This window comes from Siniperca chuatsi, linkage group LG9 (genome assembly GCF_020085105.1).
Source record: "Siniperca chuatsi isolate FFG_IHB_CAS linkage group LG9, ASM2008510v1, whole genome shotgun sequence".
NCBI classification, from domain to species: domain Eukaryota; kingdom Metazoa; phylum Chordata; class Actinopteri; order Centrarchiformes; family Sinipercidae; genus Siniperca; species Siniperca chuatsi.
This window is the reverse complement of record NC_058050.1, coordinates 10,809,084-10,831,725: the sequence shown is the minus strand read 5'-3', so window position 1 is coordinate 10,831,725 and position 22,642 is coordinate 10,809,084. Positions and strand designations below refer to the sequence as shown.

The following is a 22,642-nucleotide window of genomic DNA, read 5'->3' as shown; positions in this document are numbered from 1 at the left end:
CTGTTGCATTACAACATAAGCAGCATTTTAATATTATATCTGCTCGAGATGGAGCTAATTTGGAGAAGTTCATCTACTTTTCGGTAGTTTAATCTATAACAATATATCGTATCTTACCATATGTAGGCTAATTGGACCTTTTTCTGCAAAGTAACTAGTAACTACAAATGTCAGATGAATGTAGTGGAGTCAAAAGTACAAGATTTCCCACTGAAATGTAGTGGAGTATAAGTACAGAGTAGCAGAAAATGTAAATAAGTAAGTAAAGTAAAGGCATCTTAAAATTGTACTTAAGTTCAGTACCTTTCTTTCCAAACACTGCCAATCAGCATTTTTAACTGGACTGCAGTGCACTGACCCTGCTGCAATACTGGCGCGCTTTCGGACTACAAACTCCCTCCGTGTTATGTGTAGTCGAACACTATTGGTCGATGAAGTGACAGACACAGCCAATCAGATCGAGCCTTCTAACATGTAGAAAAAACTGAAGTTGTCGTCCTATTTCCTCGACCGGTAATGTCTGAGGACGGTGAGTTATGTTGAATTCATTTTACTTATTTTATATGAATCCTACTTTTTCGGTGACAAATTCACACTGATATTTATGTATGGAGTATTTCAACGGGGGGAGACAGCTAATGTTAACTTTTAGTCTGTCGCCGCCATTATACCACCGAAGAAGCGTATCCCGCCCTCCGTCTTCGGTCTTTTCTTCTTCTTCTCCTTGGTACCAGAAAGTAAGCACCACTGGTCCAAGCGGTAAAGGGGGTTTAGTCGCTAGCTAATTTGGCTTTGACGCCCACTATCAAGGAATAATCAGGCGGTTGTTTTACTAGCTTCAGAGCTAGCAAGAGAGCTAGCTACCTCGCCGGGGGCACGTTAGCCATGTTGCTAGAAAGATGGCCATCGTTGCATGATAGCAACACTATACTGGTCAGAGATAATACAGCTTGGTAGCTAACGTTAACTGCTAACCGTTAGCTTGGGTTAGCTGTGGAGCTGTCGTTCGCGCTAGCTCGGGTCAGACCCCCAGCAAAACGGTCAAATAAGCTAACACGAGGCTTGGTATTATCCGGCGATTGCATGAAGTACGAGTAATTGGTAGTTTTGTCCCCCCGATCCCCTGTGAGTCAACATCGGACTGATATTGTTCCTACAGTAATGTTAAACATTCATATGTACTGTTTAGCGTTGGGTCATCCTCCAAAATGCATGTCATGGAATAACATTCATGGCGTTTAGACACATGTTAAGTCCATCTGGCTCAGTAATAAAGGCATGTTGTAATGAGGAAATTACCAACGTTACTGGTGCTTGCACTTAAATGTGTAAAAGCAGATGCAGACTACCTCACATCTGATCCTCTAACATTACTGTCAGACTGAGGTGTACAATCTTATGTGACGTTATAGTTTCTGCTGACAAAAAGGAAGTACACCGACCTCACTAGACTATCATCCCAACAGGGGGCAGTGGGACACTATAATTATGCCATAATTGGCTGTTTAAATGATAAAGTGAATTGATCCCACTAACACATTGCCTGTGTAGTAAATGTCTATAAAGCGTATTACTCTGTGTCATTTACCTCCATTGTTGTCCAGAAACTGTTAAAAACACATAAGTAAGCCATGCCGTTGCACTGAGTGACATGTTACTTCATTACGAATTAGGAATCTGTTTACTGTAGTTTATGAGTTGATCCCACATATACCGCCCTGCTGCTGCAAACACTCACTAACTCACCAAATCTGCAGCTGAAAATAGTCCCCACCAAATACACCTTTTACTTCTGTTTGAGTAAACCTATTATATATAATTTATGACCCATTTTCAAAGATTTACATCTTCACTAGGAACAAATTTGCTTGGGGCTCTGTGTCACAGACAGGCTGGGCAAGTTTGAAAGCATTGAGAGACAGACTAATATAGCATTGTTGGTTTTGGTCTTGTCATGGGATTTGTCCACAAGAACAAAAATATGGAATATTGCCAGCCTTTAAGTTATGGCCTTGTCTGTCAATTAAAATGATCAACTAGAGGGAGTGTATAATATGTGTCTTTCAGTGGATTTCTTTTATTTGTAAGGTTCTTTTTTCGAAGTAGATCGCTGCTGGTGCAGTATGAGGTCTGATTGGTATCCAGTGAGCGGGAGGGATTGTGTTATGATTATAGTGACATTCAGAAGCAGCGTGAGCTAGACTGCACTTCCAGTGGGTCCAATTACTGCACATGTCTAATTGATGTTGGCGCTAAACGTCAGCTCGGCCCATGAAATGGCAGACAGAGAGAGAAACACTTGGCAAAGTCTCTACCTGCGCAGCAACCTGCATGGTCAAAATAACAATTAGCCCAGGCTCAGCGCATGGTGAGTCATCTTGGCAACCCCAGAGTTAGCCTTCTGGCGCTTGTGTCCAAGCTGTTGTCTTGACAATATATGCAGGCATGTATTTTCATCAGGAGAGGGCAATGTTTACAACCTAACTTCAAATGTATTGCACTGGTGGATAGGCATCTGTGTAAGGCTCACGTTGTGATAATACTTTCATATTCTAAGCATGTACTTTTGTACTTAATTTATCTTACCTGTATTATAGCGAATTATATTTTGATTTGCTTAGTACTTCTATTCCTTCTATTCTCAAGTGTGCATTGACGTGATAGTGAGCAGCTGTAACGAAAGAGTTTCCCCTCGGGGATCAATAAAGTATTTCTGATTCTGATGCTGAGTTTTGTGAACGGTTTCACCTTTGTCCAAATCAGTTTTGCATTGCTGCATTTCTTATGAAGTGTTTTTGATTTCTAATCCCTTTGCAGCCATGGAGAGTTCGTCCGTGTACATGTGCTTCCCCTGCTACCAGGAGTTTAACACCCTGGAAGAGGTACTCGAGCACCAGTTGACGTGCACTGCTGAGGATGAACAGCCGGACACATCTGGAACCACCCCTGTCACCGTTCCATTGCTACAGACTCGGGTAAATACTGGCACAGTCAACAATTTCCCCTTTTTATCATGTGATTGTCTCTGGGTGTTTTGAGTGCAGGATTTTGAATTTAACTGGGAATAGAACCGAAAAACATCAGTAATGTGTCGGTGTGGCCTGACAAGACCAGCATTGTGATTGCATAAAAGCTTCTTAAACAGCTCTGGAGAATGACATTGAAGTGACAAGTATAACTTCAGTCATAAATTGACAATGCTCTGCTACTCATCATAGTAATAGTGACCTTGATCAGAGCACTTAACATTGAGTTATTTGTAATGATTTACTGACTCATTTCAAGGAGTTGCTGTGTATTAATATCTGATTTAGGTGTCCGCTGATGTCATATTTTTATTTAGTCTACCCTCATTGATTTTAATGGGGTGGACAAAATAATAGAAACAACTGCCAATATAATGTAATACAATTCAACAGCACCACAAACTGCAGCCTCCAAATGACCACACAGTTGAATCAACACCTCTCTAAAACAGTTTCAACAAAACTGAACATTTTAACCTGAAAGTAGGTATGCCCACTCTTTTTCAAGAGAAACCTGGACCAGAGGGCAGCAATAAAACATTGTTACAACAATAAATACAAACTAATACATAACAGGCTAAGACAACTGTCGCACTCTACAAAAGAGTATAGACAATATTAAGTTGAGATGCATGAACACATATGAGTTTCCAAAATGATCTAAAGTAAAGATAAAAATCCTCATCATAAGCAATCACATGATTATATGTTTTAGGAGGTATAAACCATACACGTTTTTGGGTTCAGTAGATGTTGAGATCTTAACATTACCTATAATGTGTTGGGCTGGAATCTTCTTTTATTGGTACTGGAACACGTACATGTGCATACATTATACTGGTAAACTTATTTAAGACAAATATCAGTCACTAAGTCATTGCACCAGTGCATCTGTCAGACCTCTAACTTTTATGCTGATAAATTGGCAATGGCTGTGTAGTAAGGCCTGCAGATTATTCAACAGTTTGTCTAAGTACTTACGTGCTACCAGGAACTGCTTTCTGACTAGCTTAGTGGCAAAATAAAACATTAGCATGATGTTTATCAGAGTAATGAGTCACTAGTGAGGCAAACAGGTCTAACAGGCAAAAATGTGGCAGTGCTAAAAGTGGATTATTGATTATGGAGTTTTAAATTAGGCTTTATATTTCAGTGCATCTTTTATCAGTTTTTCCCACAGAATTAGATTCTATTTGTGGTGGTAGCTTGGGGCGGGGGGCAGTAACGTCAAATGTTAGCCTATTCATACAGGCCATTGACTGTATTTAAAGATGGACGTCATGACAGCTCACTAAAAGTGAAGCAAAAGCATCTCGATCGCCCCCTGGTGGTTGGCTGCAGTATCGGTCATAAACCCCACCCCCTCCATGTTAGCGGATGGGACATGGTCCTAACTAAAAAAATAAAGTCAAATAATTTTTTCCAAAGATGGTTTCTGTCATTTTAGGTAGTTCTTATCACACTGATGTATGTTCAAGTGTTCATTTTTCTGATAAGTTTGGTTTTAATTAGTTATTTGATGCTTGAGTCGGCCTGGTGTATGGGCGGGACCTCGATACCGTGGCACCAACCCCGATCACTACTGTGTAGAGTCTGGCTCCAAATGACGTCACCAGCACAAGATGGCAGACGTGTCATCCATCTTTATATACAGTCTATGATATAGGCTAATATCAATCTAGATAATGTCTTATATTTGGATTGCAGTTAAGACCAATGTTGTTGAATCATTTCAGCTAAATGTTAACAACCAAATCAGCTGTGTATTTGCTGTCTTGAACACACCCCATTCCTTCTACAAACAAATGACTTGAACACTCAGTGCTATTCACAGTGAGAGTGAGAGAGCGAGAGTGGGGCAAGGAGGTGCTGAGCAAATCATTGTGCTGTGCGCAGCTCTACAATAAAATATGATTTTTCCCATTTTGAATAGTAAAAAAAAGAAGTAGAAAATCAATATGTGGCAGTCAATGTTGATATTGTGGCGGGTCGCCACAAATAAATCATTGTATGAGAAACACTGTTCAGCCATCAGCCATATTAGAGTTGTTGGTTGAGCTCTGTTGTGAAAGTGTTGGTGTATGCAAGCTTTTGTTAAGTCAGAACATGTAACCCTGCTTAATGGAGAGGTTGTTTTTGGTCATATGATGCAGTACAATAGCAACATAGTTAAAATATAAGCCAGTACTGCATTATTTTGGGACATTTAATTTGATAAATCACAGTGGAGGACAACAGGAAAGACGTGATAAAGGTCGCAGGCCAGATTGATGTCCAGGACGCCGGGCCGGCATGGCCAGCTGAATCACCAGAATGTTCCTCATGCTCCAATAATAATGAACAATTTATTTTCAAGAGAATGTAGGGGGAAAAATAATTTTCTTCATGTTTTTTTGTGTGTTTTCAATCTGTGTACTAAATGTATGCTTCTGTATTTAAATTCAGTTGTATTTCTGTTGTTTTGGTTTATAGTGATTTATAGAGGCCTGTGGATTTTAGCATTTTATTCAGTGTTTTTACATTATGTGTTCTGTTTGTTTATTAATTCTGCGTTCTACAAAGGCATTATATGAATTGCAAAGTTTGAAAGTTGTATAATGGGGTGAGTTATTCTGTTTCACTTATTGACATATTGAGCTGAGTCTTGGTGCGATTGGCACTTTTTTCTTTTTGGCATTCCCATGACAGCTTCACAAAGCCCTCAGGGTTAAAAGCAGTCATTGGCCCTCGTTTAGCAGGGCATGGCTGTCTGAGCTTGTGCCCAGACTTCCATCCTTACAGTCTTCAACACACGTCCATAAAGCACAGTGACACTCAAGACAGACAAATTGCATCCTGAGTCGCCAGCGGGAAGAGGAGCATGAGGAATGCATCAGTCAGTGCCATACTTTCTCCTGATGGATCGCTCATTGGCCTTCTCATAGATGAAACAGCTGGAGAAACACTATAAAACCTGGGTACCTTATGGCTTCTTGGCCTTCACTTTGCCATAAGCCAGTTTATTGCAAGCATCCCCACTTCATTAGTTAGATTATCATAATTTCTGTGTATATTATGTGACATTGCTATAAAACAAAGGCTGTTATGTCTCAAATTGATGCAAAGAACTCTTAACAAATATTTCTAACCATTTCTCAGATGAGTGGTAGAATTAAGGGAATTATAGTTATAGGACATGGGGTTGCTTGGAAAATTGAGAGCAGATAGTGCTTAAGTGTAACTTGCACTTAATTTGTGTCCCCTGTGTCGGGAAGTGAGAGGATCAAGCTTTAAAAGAGAATGTTACAAAAACTTCCCCTCAAAACTGTCCACTGAACAAGTCTGACAAGTTTGACTTTGTAATACGTCAACTGTATGTTCAAGTGTTGTTATACCTCAAGACTGGCTCATAGTTTACTTAAAGTATATGTGCTGCTATTCAGTCTCAGTCCTCTGGCTAGTGGCTTGCTACTTTTCTGGCTGATAATACTCATGAAGTCTGTTTTAAACAAGAGCCATTGCATAGTAAGTGATGCCATTTTTGTCATTTCAGTAATTGTAATCAACAGCAAAATGTAAGCAGTGGATAAATGCCACAACCTGTGCAATACATAATTGAAATAAACAGAGAACTTTGACGTAGTGTCAATGCCATGGCACGTTTATTCAGCATTAAGGGGAGACACTACAGGTGAAGAGGGTAAACATTTTAACTAATAGATATCACCATGAAACTTTCCCAGTTGATTACTTTCATAAAGATAATTATTTTTTGTATTACAAGTTGTATGCAATTTTGTTTAAATATGCAAACTATGCATTATCTAGGGTAAACATCCCTATTAAGCCCACCAAATCTGCTTTTCAGACATTTTTAATATGTACTGCCCCAATTTAAGTGAGAACATTTTAGTTAAAATTAAAGTCTAATCTCACATTTGAATTGTCAGTAATTCATTTATACCAATTTCTAATGTTTTTATTGTTTAATTTGTCAAAATAATATTTCTAATTCAAGTCATATTCTAACATGTCTTATTTAGAACACTAATCACTTAAATTTTAATAACAAATGAGTACTTATCAGCAACAGGAGTAGAAATATGCAAAATATTTAATCTAAGCACAAATCTGAATATTGGATAAAGCCATGTTCAAAATTCTTGTTTCATTTTGTTGACATATTAGAGTCAAAGGTTTTTACAGAGGGAATTTTGGAAATCTCTTTTTATCATTCCATAAATCAGAATACTGTCAACAATTTTAGCCATGTTTTTAGGAATAAAATGTTGTATAAATCAGGCTATGAATGAAATATGAACAAACCCCTCAGTAAAAACCTTCAGAATATAGATAGCACTAATACTGGAAAGTTTGGTGTATGTACATGCTACTGAAGTAGCAGTGGAGTATGAGAAAAAAACTTGTTTTGAGAAAACACTACTGGTGGCTAGGGTAAACATTTTCACTAATAAATATCACCAAACTTGCTGAGTTGATTACTTACATTAAGACAATTATTTTTTGTACTTCAAGTTTTCTGAAATTTTATGTTTAAATATGCAAATGAGGCATTATCTAATGCTAACTTTTGGTGAATTTAGGAGAAATCTACAGACGCAAATAGACAAAGTGTAGTAAAATAAACACCTAAATGTGTATTTTGGGTGTTTTCTTTCCACTAGTCTGAATGAAGACATGTTATGGAAGCAAATTAGCCTAAAATCTCAAAATTGACCAGTGCATGAAAAAAATATGTTTTTGCCTGGGGTGTCGCCCCTTAGCATGTCCAAATCTTTAGTGAGGTCAGTTGCTAAATGGGTAGTGCAGACAAAGCTTGTAGGATAGAGTTGGGGCCTTGTCTCCTCACTGCGTGTACTATTCACCGTATGCAAATGTGTTTTTTTGTTTGTAATATCATCCTCCACTGAAGCTTCAAGACCAATTAACAATACACGGTCAAGCCATAATAATATTGGGTAGTCATCTAGCTGTATTTTGGCACAGTAGCTGTTAAGTAATTCAATATTAATTGCAATATCAAACAAAAAATGTATAAACCGTGTGCACTTATCACATAGGTCAAAAAGACTTGATTTGTTGTTTGCCTTGTGTAAAAAGTACAGTTTCACTCTAACAACTTGTATCTTTTGTGCATGCATATATGCCTACAACTGGTATGGTATGTCACTTTTATTTAAATTTTTGAAGAGGCTTTAATTAAAAGTCTCACTTATTTAACAAAAATGAGGTACCTATGAAATAAACATGGAAAACACTAAATTGTCAATTATATTAGACTAAAAATAAACACCACTGAGACATTTCTAACATCTAGCTTAAGGAGGATGAGATCACACTGTCAAGTACTTGGTCACTTAAAAATCTTTACAAATCAAAATTATTAGAATTTTTGGCACTTGTTTTTCTTTGTGGTGTTTTCTTTGAGGTCTGCGAAGGAGAAAGACAGAAACTCAGGTTTTTCTGGCTGCATAGCCTCCATTTTAAGGTGGTCCAAGGTTTTTCTTGCACAGTGTGAAAAGCCTGATTCAGAATGGTAAAGGCCTGTCTACATATCAGAAGAATCACAAAGTAAGACTAGCGATGTAAGCCTTTATAACTGCCCTTTTTGCATATGAAACCTCTAACATTGCTGGGTTCAGTCATCCGAGGGAGGGAGTAATTCTTGGTGAACCACTGTTCTACTAAAACTTCCTGCTGATTATTATTTTCTCATGATTTTTAATAATGTGCAACCATATCTCCAGTTCAGTAGCATTTTTTTTAAATAAAAAAATTGCTGTGCTGTATTCAGTAATGTTGCCGGTTTTGTGCAAGCAGGAGCTGTGGAGGAAGAATTACAGAAATGGTATTATGTCTTTTGTGTAGCTTTGGTGTGTAAAATTACAAGAGCATGCATGGATTACAGTGCATGTGCAGGAACAATGCTTTTGTGGAAGTAGGGTCCTCCAGACCAGATTATGTCCTGTTTAGATTGTCGATTGTACAAAGAACTCATCCTATCTGCATGTAAGATGGCATAAGTCCTCCATTGTGTAGAGATGTAGTTTAGAAGATAAAAAAACATTTTTTACATTCCTGATGAGTTCAAAACATCAATCTTGATTTGGACTAATCCTGACTTTCTTCTCCATTACAGGCTTGGGTGATGTAGACAAAAAAGCATTTTGTCAGAACAGGCTTTAGAGCTAACAAAGTTATATTCTGTACCATCTTAATAAAATATGTGCCCTTTGTTGGCAAGAAATTTAGGATTCTCATCAAAGAAAGTTTCTGTAACTGAAAGTAACTTGTTCCTCACCTGCGACATAATGTTTTAACATAATTTGTCTTTCTTTCTTCTTTCTCCTTCTTTATTTATTTATATAGCACTTATCAAAACAAAGTTACAAAGTGCTTCACATAAGCATAAAACGTAAAATAAAAACACACAAAACACAGCAGTAATAGAAATAAAAAATATTAAACGAACCATAATAAATAATAAAAACTAGAATCAGATGAAATAAGGGAAGGCACTGCGATAAAAGTACGTTTTAAGCTTGGATTTAAAAGAAGCCACCGACTCAGCCTGACGTAATTTGTAATGTTTTGTAGAGCATGTACAAGCATACAGTATTTTAAAGATATTTGCTTTAGGAGCACAAAAAACACAATCACACTCAGCAGACCATCTTTCTGAATTTTCAAAAGCCTGTATGTGTAGAATTTTTATTTATTATTAGTATTATTATTATTATTATTATTACTACATTTTATATATGAATATAGTTTGTAGAACAATTATAGACTACCAATGAAAAATGGTGGCGTCTGTGACCTCATTTACACCTTGTATTAACATGCAATCTGTATTTGTATAAGGAAAAATGTATGTTAATCCAGTGAAAATGCTATCGAATCAGCCAGACCACATCTGGAGGTGGTCTTCAGTATTCACCTAACCAGAATGCTGACACAAAAGCCCATACATCATTACAGTATGTGAGACATATTGAACTGTCATGATTAAAGCAGTTTCAGACGTCTTTAACCTTGACCTTGATGTTGTGTTTTTATCATCCGAATAGATTGAGGGAGCAAATGTAAAACCCTGTGGGGTGACCCATTTAACCCTGATGGGCCTTTGATAGTTATCGGCCAGGCTGAGGCCTTATCTTGGCTGTCTGGAGCTCTCAGAGGAACTTTGGCTCTAAACCCATGCTGCTCTAATTGACTTCAGTACCCCAACACTGAATTCTCATCCTTCATCTGCCAGAAAGAATAAAATACTAAACACTGCGGGTTGAATTTACTTGAAACAGCTATTTGATTAGTATTACAAGGAGTCATTGCCTTTGTTCACAGAAATACGCAGGACAAGTTAAACATTGAGGATAATAGCTGATTTTCTTCTTTTTTTCCTCCCTTGTCTTTGCAGCAGCAGGTAATAAATATATCAAAGACAGTTGCAGTCCCACAGACTCAAGTCCAAGCAGGACACTCCTCCGTGCAACCTGTTAAGAGTGCACTCAAACAGGCCACAGATCAGCCCAGAATCCTCTACCAGTGTGGGGATTGTGATGAACTTTTCAAGAGCCTGGACCTTTGGCAGCAACACCGTAAAGAAGAGACATGTCAGCAGTCTGCCTCTGAGAGCAAGTCAAAACCTGATTCACAACTTGAGCCAGAGACCGCTTCAGCTCAGAGCTCCAGTTCAACTTTAAACCCAGATGATTCTTCGCTCTCGCAGAGTGAAACTAGCAAAAATCTTAAGCCAGAACCAGAGGAGAAATCCGTAGCAGAAGAAGAGAGGCAGCAAGTTGCAGATACCACTTCAGCTCAGAGCTCTGATCCTGCTGTTTCTGAGGTGCCCCCTTCAACCTCTAATCCAGAGGATTCGTCTCCCAGGAAGAGAGGGGCAAACAAAAAGCCTAAGCCTGAACCAGTGCTACTGTGTGTGGATTGTGGCTCATGCTTTGGCCTGGTGTCTGAACTAGTGGCCCACCGCAAGACCCAACACGGCTTTGAGGAAGCTCTGCACCGCTGCTCAGTGTGTGGGGAAAGCTTTCTAAACACCACCCTTTTTCTCTACCACCGCAAGCAACACCGGCAGAAAGGCGAGGAAAAAGTGGTAGTGGTTCCTGAAGAGACATCGGAGGAAGTTTGTACTCAGAGCAATGGCACTGATGGGCAGGGACAGGATGCCACTCCCTCCACCACTTGTGTCACCTCAAAATTCACACAGCCTGAGTTGTTCATGTGCACCCAGTGTGGGCAGAGCTTCAGTGATGAGGCAGGGCTGGTCACCCATCGTAAGCAGAAGCATGACCTGAAGGAGCCACTACACAGTTGCCCCCATTGTGGCGAGAGCTTCATGAACACCACTCAGTACCTGTACCATCGCCGGCAGCACCGCTTCACATCAGGGACAGAGGTGGCGGATGGAGCTGAAACTGGTGATGAAACAGCCACCACTATACCTCAGGATATCCCACAGAGCTCAAAGCGGCTGCTTTCCCCTCCTGCCTCTGCTAGTGAATCAGTTTCACCCCTTCCTAAGAGAAGTAGGCCCTCTTTCAGGATCCTGAGCGGTGTTAATGTGCTCAAAGGTAAGCGAAAATATTAGTTTTAAAGCCCATTTGGGGAAAAAAGGCATTTGTTGCAGGATGTTTTGGTCCTTAATGAACATTTTTTTGTGTGTGTTGACAGGAAACAAGGGTTCAGGCACCAGAGAGGACTCAGAGGGCAGCACTGCAGCAGACTCAGACAACACCAACCACCCTCCACCTGCCAAGCTGCTGCAGGATTGGGCCCGCACACCACTACCCCATGTTTGCCCTTACTGTGGCAAAACCTTCACCCGACGCGTCTTCCTCCGCACCCATGTCTACAGCCACACTGGAGAAAAGCTCTTCACGTGCAAGGTGCCAATCACAATTTAATCAAAATTTGTCTTTTCTTGAGTCTGAGGGATAATTTACTTTGATGTAAATGCCATTTATGTCATGCGGCTGACATGGATGAGATGATGTAATGCTTTTGAAGTGGGTTAGGTTTAAGGTAAACACAATTTGAACCTCCAACCTCATTATATTTGACAGATTCTTCAGTGTCTCTTTACAAGGGACATTGTTTTGAAAGCAAACAGCCATATACAACTTTATTACCTTACAAGAGGTACTTAAAACTGTTGTAAATACAACTATGGCACTAATCCTGTTTATCGTTGTTGTGAAGGTGTGCACAAAGTCCTTCACTAACTCCCAGAGCCTGCTGCGCCACAGCATGAGCCATACGGGCGACAAGCCCTTCAGCTGCGATGTTTGTGACAAAAACTTCTCCCAGGCAGCCACCCTGAAGAGACACCAACGCATTCACACATCAACACTGCCTCGGCGCAAGCGTGGACGCAAACCGGTACAGTCTCTTTTTATTAAAATACCTCTCAAATTGAAGGGTTCAATTCCAAAATCTCACATATAAAATAAAAAATAAATAAAAGCTACATTAAATTTTGCGAATTATGTGCAAATGATTCTGAGAGATTAACTTGGATGTCGGCAGTCATTTTGTTAGTAGGTGTCACACAAGTGGTAGATAACATATTTTGAAATAAAAACCTTTCATTTCTAAAAATGAATGGTATTAGTGGTAGATGACTTGCTGTGAAATCCTTTTTTATTGACCTTGACTGCTCTGTTCCTCAATGCAGGTGTGTACTTTGGACAATGAGGGAGCTGCTCATCTCTTCCCTTGTCCTCACTGCCCCTCACGGTTCAACACGGAGGATCAGCTTAACCATCACAAGTAATAACACAACAACAATAACACTTCAGTAACATTAGTTATTCAGCATTCTTTAATTGCGGGAGTGTTGGTGGGAATACCTATAACACATCTTAACTTTCATTACATACTGTACACTATATTCAACACTCTAACTAGCTCTAAACTTCTGGATTTCCATATAGATATTCAATAATTTCCAACCCTGTTTACCATGTAAATACATTAGAATTACGGTTCCAAACAGAACCCAGGACAGGATTTAGATAAACCTCCTTCCCTTTTCCAGGAGCTGTAGTAGCTGAGCCGTGTCCGACTACTAAGCAAGACCTTTAAGCTGTGTAGCAAACGCGCTGACTGAGATGTCTGGGTACCCTTGAGCCTCAGCCACGTATGATTGACAGACAGAAGCCAAATATATTAAGATGATAACGATAACAAGCTAGGATGGGGGAAGAGCCTGGTCCTGTCCTACCTGGTTGAGCAAGGGGAGAGGCTATACTGTGTGTATATGTGTATTTTATTGGCTTTGGCTAAAGTACATTGAATGTGAAATAAAAACAGTGTCTATAAGGTTAAAGCACAGACTTTAGGCTTTGCAGTGTGTCAATTGTATACCTTTTTTACCAGCAGGACAATGATCCAGATGTGGATGTGAACATTGTAAAATTAAATCTGATAAAAAAAATTTTTTTAAATAAGTTAAGATTGTTTTGTTTATTTGAACCTTCAGCTAAACAAAGATATTCAGTTTCCTATCTTTAGAAGATGAGGAAAAGCACCATCTTCACATTTGAGAAGATGGAACAAGCAAATGTTTGGCATTTTTGCTTAAAAATGGCTAAAACAATTCAGTGATTATCAAAATTGTTGCTGATAAATTTTCTGTCGATTGACAAATCGATTAATCATCGTATTGTTTTAGCTTCTAGTCAGTGTATACCTACTAATTTTGTACGTATAGCGTCACCCCTACTTATTAAAGAACATCTGCCTGGGGAGAAGATGTGACCCTGACTGAAATTTTAATTCTCCCAGCTGCCTCAGGGTCAGCTGTCCCTGAAATATTGATTTCTATTGTCTATTTAACAGGGAACAGAAACAACCTGGCCTCTTACGGGCCTTGAGAGGTCCTTACACATCACCTCTAGCATCCTGCTTTACTTTAAGTGACTTGTGTAGTTAAGTACTTTTGCTGTAATATTACCTGTAGCAGTATGATATACATAATACATATACTCGTATGTATGCAATATTTAGTAGAGCGTTATATTTCCTGAACTTCAACTTCATCTGTGTTTGTTCTGATTATGAGAAGCTGCCCAAAGACCAAACCAGTATTATATTTTTTTCCATGCTGTGAAAGCAGGCCTGATGCAGCATTAGGTGAATACATCCTAACACTTCTCTCCTCCCCTAAGGCTATATCCAGCGTAACGTTATGCAGTGGATAAATATAGTCTTTCATGTCCTAACTCTGACTCCTCCCAATTTACTGCTGTTCTTTTATCTCTAGCCGTTATACACTCAGCTAATACCCCTTATTTAACCTGAAGCACAGCTAAGTACACACTTGCTGGTAATCCTCCTACGAGTCACATATAGGGTGGAAGCTTAAAACCAAAACACCCCCCACCCCATACTAGGAACTTATAATTATTTAATGTATTGTTTGTATGACTATTGCCTGTTCCTGTGAGTGGTTTCCATGTTATTCTTTTTGCAGGTTAACTTATCATTGTCAATGGTATGCTAAATAGTTAAAGCACTTACGTGAATGTGTGTTTTTGTGTATTAAACAGACTGCTTCACACCAGCCATCCATTCCCTTGTCCAGAATGTGGAGAAGCCTTCAAACGCAGGAAAGACCTGGACCTGCACTCGCTCACTCATCAAGGTGAGAGTTCAGGGCTCAGCCTGGCATATATCGTTATGTTTAGCAGGAGCAACCTGAAACTAACAAAAACAAGATGCAACATCTGGGGTGCAGTGTTTTGCTCTGTTATTAAATATCTTTTTTTTTTATTATTCAGCTGTTCATGCCACATATGTCACATCCTTTCACTGTGTGACCATTTCCTCTCTTCTGTCTCTGATTGATGTTTCCATCTTTTTATCTGTATGATAACATATCAAGAAATCAGATGCAAGCCCCTGTGCCAGCTTTTAATGGAAACCAATTAGACATGATGTTCTTATCAGTACAGCATGCAGTGAATTACTATTGATTAATGTAAAGTTGCCGATAAATGCCCTCATCAGCCTGCCTAGGTGGCCTATCATGTTTATTTACAAACATACATCCATGTTATATGTGCATCGTTCCTCCGATGCTCAATGACTTTCCCTTGATCTGTGTCCCATGTGGAACGTAGGAGAAAGGTGGAGGTAAATGAATTCGGGGGTGTTGGAATGTCAACAACAACAAGTTAATAATTAGTTAAGCTTGAAGAGTCAGCCTGCAGCAGGGGTTGGAAGTACGTGGCACCTCGGAGAGAGATGATTGGAGAGATTGATCCATTGATCAGTCCAGGGCCATAGGCTGAGATTGTCCTTATTAAAGGTTTAATTAGAGGGTCCCAATGGGGAGCAGAGTGGATCGCCCTCACTGAGATGGACAGTACAGATCAGTACACATGCTGATGAACCATCAGTTTCAGCGATTTCACAGCCAAGTTTTCCAGAGCAACCCAGTGGGAGTTCGGTTTGCTTTGCCAAAATACAACTAGGGTACCAGCTGATTTAGAGCTGAAATGATTAGTTGATCAATTGATTTGCCGACTGACGGAAAATTAATCTGCAGCAATTTTTCACTTGAATCAATTTTCAAGCAAACATGCAGGTTCTGGGTTGTGAGGATTTGCTGCTTTTGTCTTTTTTGCTGTATCACTGTAAAATTAATATTTTTAGGTTTTGGACTGTTGGTTGGACCAAAAAGCAGCTTGAAGATGTCACATTGGGCTTTGGGCAATGAAAATAATTGTTAGTTGCAGCTCTACGAATAATGATTATTGATTGATTAATCTGTCAATGATTGTATTGATAAATTGATTTGTCTACAAAATGTGAAAAAATGCCCATTACAGTTTCCCAGAGCCCGAGGTGACATCTTCAGAGTTCTTGTTTTGTCTGACCAACAGTCCAAAAATATTTTATTTATTTATTATTATATAAAACCAAAAAAATCAATAATGAATTGAATATCAAAATTGTTTGATTCATTTTCTGTCAATTGACTAATCCATTAGCCACCCAGACATTTTGACTTGTCATAATAGGAAAAGCACAGTGTTAGTGTTACTAATAACATTAATGATAGCTCCATTCTATTCAGTTTTCCCAGTAAACTGTGACAGTGGGTCAGCATGCACAATACCAGGACACTGAAACTGAAGCAGCTAAATGGATTTCAGCCATCATTCATTTTATTTTTTAAACCTTTTTTTCCTACTGTAACATGTCAAAATGGCTTCCATGGAAAATGCATATTTTCTATTCACTAATTACAACATTCCTTACATCTTGTGACATACATTTGTTGAGTCCAACTCTCCTTGTGTGTTCACATTAAAAGCAACCATTGACCACAGGCACATTCTTTGTTGACTCTGAAAAACTGTCTGCATCTGAATTGCATCTGTTTAGGCACCATTGCCATCACCAGCCATTTCTGTATGTACCACTTGATTGTTGGCATGACGGCTAGTAATCAACAAGCTCAATTCAGCCATCAGATATCAGCATGGCACGGGAGCTGCTTGTAGTATGAAGACAGAGTATTACAACCTGTATAAAACCTGACACTGTTCCATTGCAGACAAGCAGCCAGCGACATGTCTTCACTGTTCATCCCAGTTTGTGAACCAGTCAGTGCTGGAAATCCACATGCAGCGTTGCCCTACCACAGAGGAGGAGAAGAATACTGGTCGTGGACGGGGTCAAGGCCGGGGACGAAGCACTGGACAGGTTGGGAGCTCTGAAAATCAGAGATTAAAATGATTCTATTTGTTTGTTTGTGGCATTTTGCCTTTATTAGATAGCTGACTGTCCAGAGAGAAAGAAAATGTGGGGTTAGCGAAAGGGGGGTGACATCTAACAAAGGTCCCCAGTCGTAATCAAACTGTGACGTTGTGGTTACGTCTCACGACGTAACCCCCCTCTATTCTCCATCCCTTTACTTTCTGGTTTGTCTCCCTCCAATCTTGTCCCTCCTCCCTTTTTTCCACCCTCAGATTGAGTGTGACCTATGCGGCCACCGTTGCATGACCCAGGAGGGCCTCGACCTCCATCGGTTATCCCACACGGGCCAGACACCTCTCAAATGCCCAGTGAGACCTTGCCGCCGCCGATTTACCTCCAACAGTGCCCTGGAGGAGCACGTGCTGGCCCATTTCCAAGGAACGCTCAGCAAGTCCAGAAACCGACCCCGCTTCCGTTGTCAGATTTGCCACAAGGAATTTTCCTACAATTCCACCTTCAATGTTCACATGAGGACACATACTGATGAGAGGCCCTTTGAGGTAAGAAGGGTGGTGGTGTGTGTGCTTGCATAAAAAGGAAATTTCTCTCAGCCTTCTGAATCATACTTTGTCCTTTTCATACAAGTCTTTCAAATTGAAATCCAGCACTGCCTCACCCCCCATGGTCACACTCATTCATAGCTGTGGCCATCTCTCTGGTTCTGGACCATGGCCATTTCTGCAGTGTGTATCCTGTGGGTGTTTCCTCCCTCCCTGTGTACCTGTGATTAATGGCAGGGCTGAGTTAGGGCCTGTCAGCTCCCCTCTGTGCCTGTTACTATTCTGGGACTCTCTCTCTCCCTCTTTGCTGCTCTGGGCACGAGGCAGGACATCAACTATGGACCCACCCAAGCCCATCACAGCACGTCGGACTGTAGAAATTGATTTAATGTTTGTGGCTTTGCTTTGAGCCGTATCCATCAGGCATGCTAAGGATTGAGGTTCAAGGAGCATTGGTCCTCAAACACAGGCAGTTATGGGGATGAATTTTAATTTAAATCAAATATACTGTGTGTTCCTGAAGGAACACCTATATTTGCTGAGTATATAAAGAGCAAACTCAACAGGAAAGGTAATTTTAATAGAGTATATCTCACAAAGATACTGAAACTGCAAAACTGACAACAGGGATTACAGTTTCTATCTGAGTGTCCCCAGTAGGAATCAAAGCAAAGCACAACAAAGTCATTCTTTTGTAGTGCTTCAGTTTAATCAAGTATCTAGCTGAAGTTCATTGTCTGCACTCAGGTGATAGCAAGCAGAGAGCAAATGTTAGGGTGTCAGCAAAGGTATGACTGCGGAATTGTTGATGTGATTATTTTATTTAGGATTTTTTTTAGCTCTCAACTCACTGGTAACATTTCTTTCTGGTGTCCACTGCTCGGTTGATCATACTATCCTTTACATACTTGTAGAGCTGCAACAATTAATCGATTAGTTGATCGACAGAATATTAATTGACAGATATTCTGATAATCAATCATGTAAGTCATTTATCAAGCAAAAATGCTAAATATTCTCTGATTCCATCTTTTTAAATGTAAATATTTGCTGGTTTTCTATGAGAGTGAACTGAATATTATTGGACTGTTAAAAACATCACTTTAAGTTCTAGGATTTTGTAATGTGCATGTCTGTTTCTGATGTTTTATAGATTAAACAGTTAATCGATTAATTGTGTGAAAATAATTGGCAGATTCATCGATAATGAAAATAATTGTTAGATGCAGTGTAACACACTGTTGTTTTTATTGCTTTGTATCTGTCTTTCCCCCTCTGTCTTCCCCCATACCCTGTTCTCTCTGCTCTTCCTCTACCCCAGCTGGAAGTGCTGCATCTGCAGAAAAATATAAAGAGAAGTCTCAGAAAATATTAATTGTAGTCAAGTTTGTGCACTGGCACTGTTGTCAACGTAACTGTACTTTTTTGCCACCCTCTTAACTTTTTTATATTATGTCCACTTCCCCATTCTCCTCCATCCCTCCACCAGTGCACCACATGTGGCAAGCGCTTCCGCCAGCTGCCCCATCTGCAGGACCATGAGCGCATCCACAGTGGCCTGCGGCCTTTCTGCTGCTGGATTTGCGGCAAGAGTTTCAGCGTGGCCGCCCGGCTCACTGAGCATGCCCGCACCCACAGTGGGGAGAAGCCCTACCCCTGTTCCCACTGCCCTGCTGCCTTCCGCTCTCGCTCCAACCTGGATAAACACATCCGGCTGCACGGAGACCTGCCTCTGGAGACCGCTGAGCAGGCAGCACATGCAGCTGAGGTTGCCCATGTCCAGAAGGTGCTGGAGGGGGGCAAGGTGCTGTCTTCTCTGGCCACCACAGGGGAGGTTGATTCTGGCTCAGTGCAGACCATCTATGTACTGCAGGGGGCCGAAGGAGGCACTGAGACAGTCATGATCCCGTCTGATCAGCTCAGTGGCATGGATGGCACCTCACAGGTCGTCATCCTGCCCTCCTCTGTTCTGGGAACTCAGACCATTACTGTTCCCACAATCACCATGGATGGAAATGAAATCACCATGGTGGAGACAAGCCAGTCGTCACAGCATGCCATTGAGTTCATTGTGGAGGAGACTGTATGAAGGCTGATTAAATACTATACTATTGTGTAAAGGACAACATAGTAGAGAAAGACTGAAAGTTTAGTTGAGAATATAGACTGTCAATGGAGTGAAAAGTTTGATAATTGAGGGATATGCAGTTATTACCTTATATGTATATAGTTTGATAGGTTTCAAAGCCAGTTTCAACAATCTTGTGTAGTAAATACAATTTTTTGATTTAATAACGTTGTTGAATCAGTGTAAAACTAATAAATGAAAGGTTGATACACAGATGAAACGCTCAGGAGAACAGAATGTACCTTAAATTAGTCTTTCAAACCGATTGAAAAACAGGTTGTAAAATTGGCCCTCGATTGTATACAGGCATGTATTTACAAGACCCGTGGTGGTCAATGAAATGTCTTCTGCTTTCTTTTTAATAAAACACTTCAGCTTTCACACTTGTGAACATCCATCATTTTATAAGGTGGATGACAGGAGGGCATTGCCCCCATCCCATCAGATGGGATTGACTTTATAGGTCCTGCTGTAAATTGCCACTTCTGCCTTTTGACAACAATATGACGTCTTCTGCTGAGAAATATACAGACCCACTCAGCACAAGTTAGTGTACAGCTTTTCAAACCGCTCTGTTACTCTCTGTTACATGCACACTAATGTTAGTGGAAGGCAGGATGAAGTAGATTTGTGTGTATAGATCAACCTTAATGTTCCAGTAATTTGAAGAACATTATGTTATTGATTGGTTTTGTGCTGTAATTAAGTACAGTAATAACAGGGATACGGTAAGATTTATGATGATTTAGCTAAAGTACAGCATTATGCAGTGGCAAGTAGTGCAATGAAATTAACCAGCACTTGCTGTATAGTTATCAAAAATAATGATCCTATTTGTGTCTGAATGGGAAGAGGCATAATATGATATAAGTTTTGCCAGCGCTGCAGTAGCCCATTATAGGCTTCTAAAGCGCAGTTTATGGCTGTCTCCCACCCAGTGATTGCTGACAGGGGGGTTTGAAACCACACACACGCAGAGGCACTCAGTCTTAGTTTGTTTTCATGTCATGGAGGGAGAAATGCTGATGATTGTGCGGGGAACTGAAATGGGGAAATGGCAGAATTTCTGCAGAGTGAGAAGCATATCAGGAAATAAAGGGCTCCTGAGGAGCAAAAAGATGCCACTGCCAAGAATTTAGCTGCTCTTCACTGCTTTTCTGAGAGAGTCAACAGGCAACCAGTCGATAAATGCATGTATTTTTTTCTCCTTCCTAGCAAATCTTGAGAGCTGTTATTCTGGTGGAGTGCCGTTTATCATACCTGCTGCCTAACATTGAAAACACACACAACAAACAAACAGACTTGTAATGAAATTGTTAATGCTGGATTTGAAATCATGACTCATGCTCTAGGGAAGCAGTCTGAGTGCAGTATAATGGTCTATTTGCTGTTCAGAAGACAGCGTATTGTCTGTGTTCATTCCTTAGCTCAGACTTAAGCTTGTGGTTTTGTTTTTTGTTCGCTTGGTGACGAGCACGGATGAACAAAAACTGATTTTTCCCACAGTGATGCAGGGTCTTGAAATTCAGATTGAAATGTAATTTAAATTCTCCAGAATCTATAGTTTACGTTGTGGCTTTAAAGTGTGATTTTTTCGTTGTATCATGATGCCAGAATGTTAGCTGACAGATCTGATTGGTCTTGGTTATTAAACGGCAAACACCAAACTGTAAATATTTGGATAGAGTGGCTATGGTCAAACAACTACAGATGACTTCAGGTACTTTCATGTTGATAATGACAATGGAAATGGAGCATTTAAAATAGCAGCTGGTGCTTGATGGTATAGATATGAATGAAACTGAGAATAGATGCCAAAAGATGTAACTGACTGGTCATTTTTCAAAAACTAAATTGAATTGTGAAGATGTGATGCCACTCCATTATGTGTACTGTCCAATGTTACATTAAAAAAATTGACTTGGTTGTTAAAATGGTGCGATGCTTAGTCATTATAGTGCTGACCTTTGGAGCTGTTACTTTTTAAAATACTTTCAAGGACACCAAAAAACAAAACAAAAAAAAACCCAGCAACCTTCATTTCACTGGAAATATTTTTGTGTTTCACTGAAACTGAAACACACACACAAACCAATATACAATAAATGATTTCTAATCATGCATGTACATAGCTGAGAGGAATATAAACTACTGTATATGCTTGCACTTGCAATGCTTTTTGCAATTACATATGTAAATTATTCATGGGATTGATAGGCTGCAGAAGCAGGCAGAGAAAATAAGGTTTTTTTAATCTTTTAGTACAACCAAATGAAATGGACAATTATGCAGATACATGGGCCTAAAATAACCATCAGATTTAGGAATGTCTTTTGTTACAAATGAAAAAATGAGAAACAAGCACATGCAGTAGCTGCTCTCACCCTGGGCATCCCTTTGATTCTCACCTCTTTTTATATCATAAACACTAAAAATATCCAAGTGACCCTCAGGAGAGAATGTGCATATTCAGCTCTCACAGCAGTAAACTCGCTGACATCACAGTGTCCGTTGCAGGTGGAGGACACAGGAGCTCTGTTTTTGGCTTAAGCTACACACACTGGAGCAGCTATGAAATGGCTACACAGGTTTACAACAGTTACAAGTTGCTTTAAATATTTTTTTCTGTGGTCAATGTGAACCTTTGTAAACCCTTTTGTCAGATGTATTCTTACTAAAGTTACATTAATGTGACTACGGGTCGCAGAAAATGGACGTTTCAACCGTTTATCCATTAGCTTTTAGCGCGCCAAACTATTTTAATAATAGCTATGTATCCATCTATTACTTTTAGCTAGCGTTAGCCATTTCTCCATTACTTTATGCAATTTTACTATTTAGTGATTATCCATTATTTTAGCTAATATTTCCACCACTTATCCATTGCGTTTAGTAAAATAGTGATAATGACACATATTACTAATAATAAACCTAACCTATTGCAGTGGTAATTAATGAAAACAGTAACTATTATATAGTAATAATGATAATAAAGAAAACATTAAACAAATAAAATAAATGAATACACACACATATATACATATAAAAAAAAAACCCTACACACTTAAGGCACATACACGTGTATTAATATGCACATAAGGAACAAATGCATCAGACAAAAGCAGGTGTGGAAGCTGTGAAATACAGCATATATCTCAATGAACTAAATCTAATAATAAATATGCTATCAGTAAATACTA

The 22,642-nt window shown here is 39.6% G+C and overlaps 1 protein-coding gene across 4 annotated transcripts; it reads left to right on the top strand.

The window, feature by feature from the left end:
- Nucleotides 1–384: 384 nt before the first annotated feature.
- Nucleotides 385–21,376, top strand: znf574 (zinc finger protein 574). 4 transcript variants are annotated; one of them, XM_044208836.1, is made up of 10 exons: nucleotides 385–529; nucleotides 2,818–2,975; nucleotides 10,447–11,617; nucleotides 11,718–11,932; nucleotides 12,246–12,425; nucleotides 12,721–12,815; nucleotides 14,597–14,691; nucleotides 16,612–16,760; nucleotides 17,027–17,314; nucleotides 18,804–21,376. In XM_044208836.1, exons 1-10 carry the CDS (start codon nucleotides 517–519, stop codon nucleotides 19,401–19,403), a joined length of 2,964 nt encoding a protein of 987 aa, XP_044064771.1. In that variant the 5' UTR covers nucleotides 385–516; the 3' UTR covers nucleotides 19,404–21,376. The 4 variants fall into 4 exon arrangements, with proteins under 4 accessions (XP_044064771.1, XP_044064773.1, XP_044064770.1 ...); XM_044208838.1 differs by lacking the exon at nucleotides 385–529 and adding an exon at nucleotides 585–737; XM_044208835.1 differs by lacking the exon at nucleotides 385–529 and adding an exon at nucleotides 1,216–2,368 and having other exon boundaries at nucleotides 10,450–11,617.
- The last annotated feature ends 1,266 nt before the right edge of the window (nucleotides 21,377–22,642 follow it).

Bases quoted from the DNA above. Each gene is read 5' to 3' on its own strand.
- znf574 (XM_044208834.1), top strand. From the start codon at position 2,272: ATGAAATGGCAGACAGAGAGAGAAACACTTGGCAAAGTCTCTACCTGC. The intron at 16,761-17,026 runs GTTGGGAGCTCT...TTCCACCCTCAG, and splicing joins GGGGACGAAGCACTGGACAG to ATTGAGTGTGACCTATGCGG. The intron at 17,315-18,803 runs GTAAGAAGGGTG...TCCCTCCACCAG, and splicing joins CTGATGAGAGGCCCTTTGAG to TGCACCACATGTGGCAAGCG.